The sequence below is a fragment of the Gymnogyps californianus genome, chromosome 9, assembly GCF_018139145.2.
Source record: "Gymnogyps californianus isolate 813 chromosome 9, ASM1813914v2, whole genome shotgun sequence".
NCBI classification, from domain to species: Eukaryota; Metazoa; Chordata; class Aves; order Accipitriformes; family Cathartidae; genus Gymnogyps; species Gymnogyps californianus.
The window spans coordinates 1,956,566-1,965,052 of record NC_059479.1 but is presented as its reverse complement, the minus strand read 5'-3'; the positions used below and the strand labels follow the sequence as shown (position 1 = coordinate 1,965,052).

At 47.1% G+C, this 8,487-nt stretch overlaps 1 protein-coding gene across 1 annotated transcript; it reads left to right on the top strand.

The window, feature by feature from the left end:
• Positions 1-681: 681 nt before the first annotated feature.
• On the top strand, positions 682-3,824 carry CYSLTR1 (cysteinyl leukotriene receptor 1). Its single transcript, XM_050901755.1, has one exon. The coding sequence runs from the start codon at positions 699-701 to the stop codon at positions 1,734-1,736; it is 1,038 nt and encodes a 345-aa protein (XP_050757712.1). The 5' UTR covers positions 682-698; the 3' UTR covers positions 1,737-3,824.
• Positions 3,825-8,487: the final 4,663 nt, after the last annotated feature.

Genomic DNA, 8,487 nt, shown 5'->3' with positions numbered 1-8,487 from the left:
GCACAGAGAGCAATGCAGAATTTGGGGAGCTGACAAATGTCTGGTCGTGCAGTGAGCAGCCTCTGGCTTGGAATCGCCTTCCACCTTCAGCGCAAAGGATTTAGGGGTTTTTTAATTATTTTTTTTAAACAGTTTTCCTTTACTGTTTCAGAAACCTTCTTGCGGACTTTCTCCTGCAGTGACCTGTCCTTACACAGGCAGGGGTGGAGGTGGAGCACAGCGAGGCAGCGTTTGCCAGGCGATGCAGAGAGGCAGGACTGAACAGTCATTAGGGACGAGATCTGGTCTTTATATTTTAAATTGCGTAGTGCTGTTGCCACCTTCGTTATTCCTGTCTGCTGTTTTAATGAGTAGCTACCTTAGTTTGCGAGGAGTTAGAGCTTTTTGGTAATTCGGTGGAAGAAGGATGCTGCCAGTACTGAGGACTTACGAAAACATGACTCTCATCTTTACATCACCAGTTGTTGGCACCACGTTAAGAAAGGTGGCTGTAGTGGGTAGTTATAATAACACGGATCTGCGCAGATCCACATCCCTTCCTAGCTGTTCTCTCCTGTACGAGAGAGGTGACAGGTTTTTTCTTCCTACTTAATAATGGCATTTTATTTGTGTGTGCTGCTTTACATATCTCACCTGAGTTTTTCATCCTTAGGCCTGACATTCATCACCAGGTGGAATCGGTGCCTCAGCCAGGCAACATGACGGTGCCGTTCGATAACTTGTCGTGCCATCACTCCATCGACGACTTCCGAAACCAAGTCTACTCCACGCTCTACTCCATGATCAGCATTATGGGCTTTGTCGGCAACGGTGTTGTGCTGTACATCCTCATAAAAACATACCGGCAGAAGACAGCCTTCCAGGTGTACATGCTGAACCTTGCCGTGTCCGACTTCCTCTGCGTGTGCACCCTGCCCCTGCGTGTCATCTACTACGTCCACAAAGGGAACTGGTTCTTCAGTGACTTCCTATGCCGGGTCAGTTCGTACGCGCTGTATGTCAACCTGTATTGCAGCATTTTTTTCATGACTGCAATGAGCTTCTTCCGTTGCATAGCCATTGTTTTTCCAGTCCAGAACATCAATTTGGTCACGGAGAAGAAGGCTAAATTTGTCTGCGTCGGCATCTGGATTTTTGTCACCCTGACAAGCGCTCCCTTCCTGCGAAACGGGACGTACCAACACGGCAACAAGACCAAGTGCTTCGAACCCCCAGAAGACTCTCAGAAGACAAATCTAGTTGTGATCCTGGATTTTATTGCGCTATTTGTGGGCTTCATTTTTCCCTTTGTTGTCATAACTATCTGCTACACCATGATCATAAGGACCTTACTGAAAAACTCCTTGAAGAAGAACCAGGCTAACCGCAAGAAGGCCGTCTGGATGATCATCATCGTGACGGCCACCTTCCTGGTGAGCTTCACGCCGTACCACATTCTGCGTACGGTCCACCTCCACGTGCTGCGGCTGAAGAACGCCAGCTGTGAGGACGCCATATACCTACAGAAATCGGTCGTCGTAACGCTCCCCTTGGCAGCTTCCAACTGCTGCTTTGACCCACTTCTCTATTTCTTCTCGGGGGGCAACTTTCGGAAGAGACTTACCACGTTTAGGAAGGCTTCTTCCTCCAGCTTAACGCAAGCCTTCAGGAAAAAGTTCTCCATAAGAGAGAAAGATGAGGAACCCTTTGGAGAAAGCCACAGGGAGAATGGAAAGGCAGCGGTGGCCCCTTCGTAAGGAGGCTAGACCTTCCCCTAAGATCTCAGACGGGCAACGGAGATCTCGGAACTCTTCCAGAAGACATGATGGAGGCTTGCAAGCCTTCGTCGCAATTAGATATGTAGCAATAACGGTGGACGGTCCATGATTTATGCTACTTGGTGGTACAGCTGCTGCCGGGGATGGCCAGCCCCTTCCCCAGGAGCACTGCTTGGACATGCACAGCCACTGAGGACGGAGGAGCCACCGCCAGCCAGCACCAGGAAACTGTTGATCTGATGATAAACTTACACAAACAAACTCTTCAAAGGCTGTATTTGGGCATTTGCTTCATTTCACAACTCTACAAAGAGCGTTAATTCTCAGAGTCAGTGGGAGATGTAAACATATTTGCTGTACGCGGCGCTCGGGGAGCTGCTGACAAATAAAGAGGGCAGAGTTTTCACTGAATCTTCAAACAGATGCTAAATTATTTACACAGCAGAGGCCAGGATAATTCCTGCCCTGCTCCCAGCTGCTTCTGCTTTGGATTTCAGTTTTCAAGATAATTATGTGTAAGACTTGCAGGGTTGGTGCCTGGGTCTGCAAATCCAGGAACTCGGGGTTGAGCCCCTCTCCCACCCCGAACGAGCAGCTCTTTGGACACGCTTCCGTGGGCAGCACATCTGCCAACATTTTCTGAATTTCTAGAAAACTCTTGTCTGTGGGAGCAGTTTTAAAATTGCAGTATCCTAGTGTGCATTTGAAACTTATTTCAATGGGACTGGTCCTGTATGTGATGGCTGCAGGGTCTGGATTACCACTCCAGTTCTTCAGGGGGTTTTACCTAAAAGTAGAGCTCTGGGTGCTCAGAGTCCAGGATCAGGCCTGCCTTTTGGAACTATTGACCAAATTTAAAAAAAAAATAATTAAAAAAAAAAAAAAGCAGAAGTCATTTTTAAAAATAGCTATATGTGATATTTGATCCTGTTCGAGAGTGTTCAGCTTGCTCACACCTTGCAGAAAAGAGGCAACCCAAGGCCCTTGGAAAGATCTCTAGGAAGACCTGGAAGTCAAGAGGCCGATGAGTCTGGATGAGACATGAGTGAATCTTACTTTGAGTACGGTATGGTGAAAAAACAGATTGGGCTATGTTTCTTATGTAATGAGAGACTTCAAAATCTTGGACAGAAGGAAACATTCCTGTGCTTTTCCAGTGAACCCACGGAAAAGCAGCGCTGCCTGCCTTTTGCTGGAGCAAAGCCCAGCCTGAGATGTGTGATACATCAAGACAGAAATACAAATTCTTGTAGATTAAGACTCTTAGTTGGAAAAGTGATTGATAAATGAATAGCAACTATGTTTTGCTATGGTATTTATGAAGTTACCTGATGTTATCTTAAATAAAACAGTTTTAATACTGTAGAATAAGAGTGAGCAAAAGGAGTTTGGCTTGGGAGCAGGGATCTGCTTGAGAAATTATCTTTACAGATACACAGAAGAGTGTAAGTGCACTCTTTACACCACAGTCTGCATATCCCTGGGTCAGCAAAAGGCACTTAAAGCAAATTCACCTGCAGAACAATTTATGGATGTGAATTTTCGACAAGATCTGAAACCCCTTTATAAAATTTTAAGGGTCTGTAAAGTGGAAGAGGGCTGAAAGCTGTTCATGTAGAGGAGTGTTACAGTTCCCCCTAACCCCCCTCCCCAAGGAGGGCAGAGCTTCTAGTTCAAAGATACAACCGTAGACTGCTTTGAGAAAGTGTGTGTAAGAGGTGGCTAAAACTTCTTTTCAGGGGTTAGCATTGAGTATTACAGCTGTGTCTCAAAGCATTAAAGGCATCGTGCAACTGTAAATAGAAATCACCGTGGAAAACTGAGTTTCAGAATATGTAGAAATAATATGCGTGTTTCCAAATTTTAAAATATTGTACAGTAAAGCTATAAACATATGTTGCAAAGCATTTTTATTGTACCAGAGGTATTTCTTTTTCCTTTTTATCTTTTTTTTTTTTTTAAACGAGACAATGGTTATGGCAAGAGAAATGGTAGTGGGTTTGGTGCAATAGGAAAGACTATTTAAAAAAAGATTGCTGAAAATTAAATTAAAATGTTGCAAGTTAAATTTTAACAATTACTGTTTTCTGTGTCTTATTTTGAAGTCTCTGCATACCGATTCTTCTTCCCTACAATACATTTTTATCTACACATAGCACTAGAGCGTAACAGTCACATAATAATCATTTATAATGCTATAATAAAAACTTAGTCAAAGCAGCACAGACGTTGCTGAGGGCAGCAGCTGGAGCAGGCCGAGATGTTGGGGGGCTCGCAGCCCCCAGCCTCTCGGAGCTGAGTTTGAGCCAGCCCAACTGGCCTTTGCTGTAGCCCGACTTCCCTGGACACAAGGGCACGGTCTGGGGCTGCTGGTGTGGGGACCTGCCGGAGCCAAACCACTTCTGACGGCAACTGGGGTCTCGGCAGGTCTTGCAGAGGTGGAGCACCCCAACAAATAGCAGCTGGGACCTCGATAAATTTGTGTTTATGAATAGAAAATGCTTGCAGGGAAGCAATGCTTTTGGTGGGGGTGATGTATTTGGGTGTCCTGTGTGGTCACGTATCACACACGGGTTCCTGCACAGAAAAGTCTGCTGAGAATGACATTTTCTACTTAGCTTTTCCCAAAATAGGCGCAGGATCTGCGCCTAAGTTATTTAGTTCTAAAACTCCAGCCCCTTACTGGTGAGGAGGGAGCTTTGCCATCGGCTGGGCAGAAACCCAGCTCCAGGTGAGAGGCGAGGGCAGTTGTCCCCTTCCGTGGCACACAGAAAAGTGCCATCCTGGCAGCAAATGCTGATCAGGTTTTGCTCAGGAATAGGGACCTGGAGAGAAATAGGTGCCAAGAAACAGGATCCATTACCGTCATGAAGTGAGTTAGAAATGGTGGCATTTGTATGGGCTCTAAAAAATGACAGGAGTTGGGAAGAGGGGATGAAGTGCCGTCGCGGTACAGTGTCGGTGTCAGAAATACCTAAAAAAGGAAAGTGAGGTATTACTGGACTTTTTTCTGCTGCGTATGCTGCGATTGATGGTACAATAGTGTCCTCTAGTGCTGAGTTATTCCTGGAGCAACTGCCTGTTGCCTAATGAGGTTTCTTCTTTCTTTTTTTAGATAGTCCAGTCTCAGCTCCTCGCCTGTAACGTTGCCCTGTTTCCTCCGGTGTTGCTCACACTCAGTTCCCCCTCTCCCACCCCTGCTTGCATTTTATTTCATAATCTTTGGGTTTTCCCTCTCTGCCTTCCTCTTGTTTTTTCCTGTTTTCCTGGAGGGATGCTCAGGCTGGGAAGGAGCCAGCCACGGAAGGGGGTCCAGCAGCACCCGTCCCCACACAGTCATGGGTCCCAGCACGGGGACGCCGGCCTCGGCACTGGCCTCGAGCAGGGTGCCTCCTCCTGCCCTGGGCTCCAACGGCACCGTCCGCCTTGCCTAAAAAATGCTGTTTCTCCATTGAATGGCTGTCCCGGCACGGAGCTCGGACCTGCAAAGCTTTCGCTGGAAGCTGGTGGTGAGTGCAGCCCTTTGGCATCGCATCATGATGACGGAAGTCCCATCGTTTTGGCCTTCCTTTGTCTGGTAAGGTTATTTCTGATAAAAGCCAGTATAGCTCCGAAAGAAACCAGCACCCGGGACGAGCTCCTCACTGTGCCGTCTGCTCGGCATACGGCAAGAAAATGGTCTTGCCTGTCTCCTACCAAAAGAAAACAAGTGGTCCCCTTTGCACGGACACTGCCCCGCTCCGAGGAGTCCCTCGGGTCCTTGGTAAGGGAACCCAGTGCCATCACAGCACACGCCAGCCAGGAATATCCCAACCGAGGAGGAGGAGGAGGAATTGCCTGTCAATGCTGAAGGGACAGGCTATGCCTTGTGCTAACCTTTCACTGCTGCACTGCCTGATTTGGCAAACAGTAATAATTCAGTGGGTAAATTAGATAGCGGTGTTTGTACGTGTAATGCGGTATCGTTTCTGTTTGCTCGAAGATGGAAAAATAACTGGAGCACCCCAAACACTCCCAACCGGGTGCCTTGTCATTTCTGGCTGTCACTTGCTGTGCACATGTTGTCAGTCCTAAGCACTCAAAAACCTTGAATCAAGCCTTCCCAATCATCGCTTAATACTGTTTAGGATCTCTTTGCTGTTCAGTGCCTGTGCCTGTAGGGTGCAAGCAGGTAACATCTTCAGGCTTCGCTCTGCAAACTCCACAGCTAGAAATACACTTTTTTTTTCCCCAAAGCAAACCGAGAGTGTAATTCTAACCAATTTCCTTTGGGAGTTTGGGTAAAAAAGGTTGGGGAAACTGAAACAGCAAGGCTTGCAGTTTAAATTCCCATGAAGTAGTCACAGAAGCATCCTAGTACAGGTGTAGCTTGACCGGTCGGAGACATAATCATATTTCTCTGACTCATAGATGCGTTGGGAAGAGAGGCGTAAAGACCCTTTATGCAAAGACTGAGGCACAGAATTAGGCTAAAGCGGCCATAGTACCCACTTCTGAAAACGCCTGCCTTGGTGGAAACTTCTGCTCTAGACCTCTGATTTAAGCCAGCGTGAGTCAAGCCACTGAGAAAGTCTACTTAGGGCTAGTGTGTCTGCATTGCAACCTTTTTAAATGACACGTGGGGCTCAGACAGTGTGGTAAGTGTATTCTATACACTAAAGTATGAACTGATTAATATAATATTTACTGTTAAAAAAAAAAAAAAAAAAAGTGCTTTAACCTACTCTTCTCACTGTTGGGTTTTAGGAGTGCGGAGCTGCTGTCTCCCCTGAGCAGCACTCCGAGCGTGATGCCTCACCAGGCAGAAAACAAGCGATGCTTCAAGTCAGACGGTGCTCGCTCCCCTCCAGCAGCCCTTGCCGGGGCAGAGCGTTCACTCCCATATGGAGGGGAAAAAAAGGCCGCCCTCAGCTGAAGCCTATAGCATGTCATAGTACGTACAGCCTGCAGGTGTGAGCACAAGCAAGGGCTGAGGCTGGGAGGAGACACCGATTCCTTATTCTCCTTTCATAGTTTCAGTATACAAACCATACACACAAGAATATAATGCAGATATGGCGGTTTCTGTTTTTAAAAAGATGGGGGGATCCGGGTCTTTTCCCAGTGGGTTGAATAGGCACCACCAGCTTCTTAGAGCATGAAGTGGAACAAAACGTTTAAATACAAGAGAGAAAAATCTGCATCATGTGTTGATCGAGGCAGTAATTGTTTTCGGGACGGAGGATTACAGCGTAGCAGATAACGTTCAGATTCCTTAATGGGAAGATGGGGCAGAGAGTTTCCCTTAACAAACAAGAAATCCTGGTCTAGCAGATGCCGAGGACACAGTGCCTCCCGGACAGACAAAAACCTCTCCCTTTTACCTCTTGGAGGACGGGTTTCAGGATAAACTTCTGTGCAAGCAGAGAGCCATATGGGCGCTGTTTTGTCTTCGTAGCAGGCTAAAATGTGTTTTTATTTGTGCTCATTTTCAGAGAGGGTCCAAAGCAGCCACCTGCTGCCAGAAGCTAACCACAAACTAGATTTCTGTTTGCAAAAATAAAACAATCTTTCTGTTTCCAAGAGAACAGTACAAACCTTGGTTTCCAATAAATCCTGGCCTTGACCGCTCTGCGCTCCTTTTCAGCAGCCGCTCAGCACGGGCATCCTCTCCAGCACGCACATCGCTGGCTTCCCTTGGCCACGCTGCCGGCGCAGGTGCTGTACAGAGGATTTTCACGCAGGAATCTCTCTCGCTCTTAGCTTTTCTTCATGTTCTTCTTGGGCTACAGTAAAATCGTCCGACCCTGACTGCAGGGAGAAGGGCACTTTCTCATTTCTCTTAGGCTGCACACCCCCATCAGTCAGAATTGCTGGTTACTTCTGGAAATGTTAAGTTTTGGGGGAGTTTTCTCCCCACACGCATGTATATGCTTGAACGTACTATAAATCACAAAAGATGAAGCCGTATTTCTAATATGAGAATACTCTGTGGCATGTCTATCTTGTTTACAAGCCTTCAGGGGTCTTTTTTCTTCAGGCTGTAAAAATATTTCCTTTTTTGACACTTGTGATACTATAGCAAGTTGTCGTCTGAGTTTTTTAACTCCACACCATTTTTGCCTGTTACGGGGCCAAATTCCAATGCCACAGGCTGGGAAATTCACAAACTACGCATAGGACGTAACCACCCTTATTCTATACGAACTGTCTTCAGATAAAACGCTCGCAGGATGTGAGAAGCAAGCAACCCTTCAGTTTAACAAGCAGTAAACTCCAAGCACTGGCAATGAAGAGAGATTTCCTGCTCTGAGCAAGGTGCCTTCTGCCCCCACCATCCGCAGGAGCCCGGGCACGTATTTTGGGGCTGGGGGGGCTCAGCGCAAGCGGTCGGTGCAGCCCCCGGGGTAGCTCCCACTGCCTGAATCCCCCCCACCAGCTGCAAGAGGGGTCTGTGCACCCAGAGGCTGCAGGTCCCTTAGCAGGAGCTAATTCTTATGCTGAATCCTAATTTAGCTTTCCTCCCCCCCATTTCCACTGCGGTCTGACATTAGAAGAGGGACTTCTTCCATGCGGCAGGAGGGAGAACACTGGCTTCTTTATCCTTCACGTACGGCAGCGGAGGGTATGACCTGATTACTGGGGGGGCGAAAATGAGCAGCAAAAATGAAGGAAAGTACATCAGATTTTAAAATACCATCAGTGTAAGCAATAAAATTTCTTAGAAACGCTACTGAAAGCAAACCTGAGG

Excerpts from the sequence above, each read along its gene's own strand:
- CYSLTR1 (XM_050901755.1), top strand. The coding sequence starts at position 699 with ATGACGGTGCCGTTCGATAACTTGTCGTGCCATCACTCCATCGACGAC.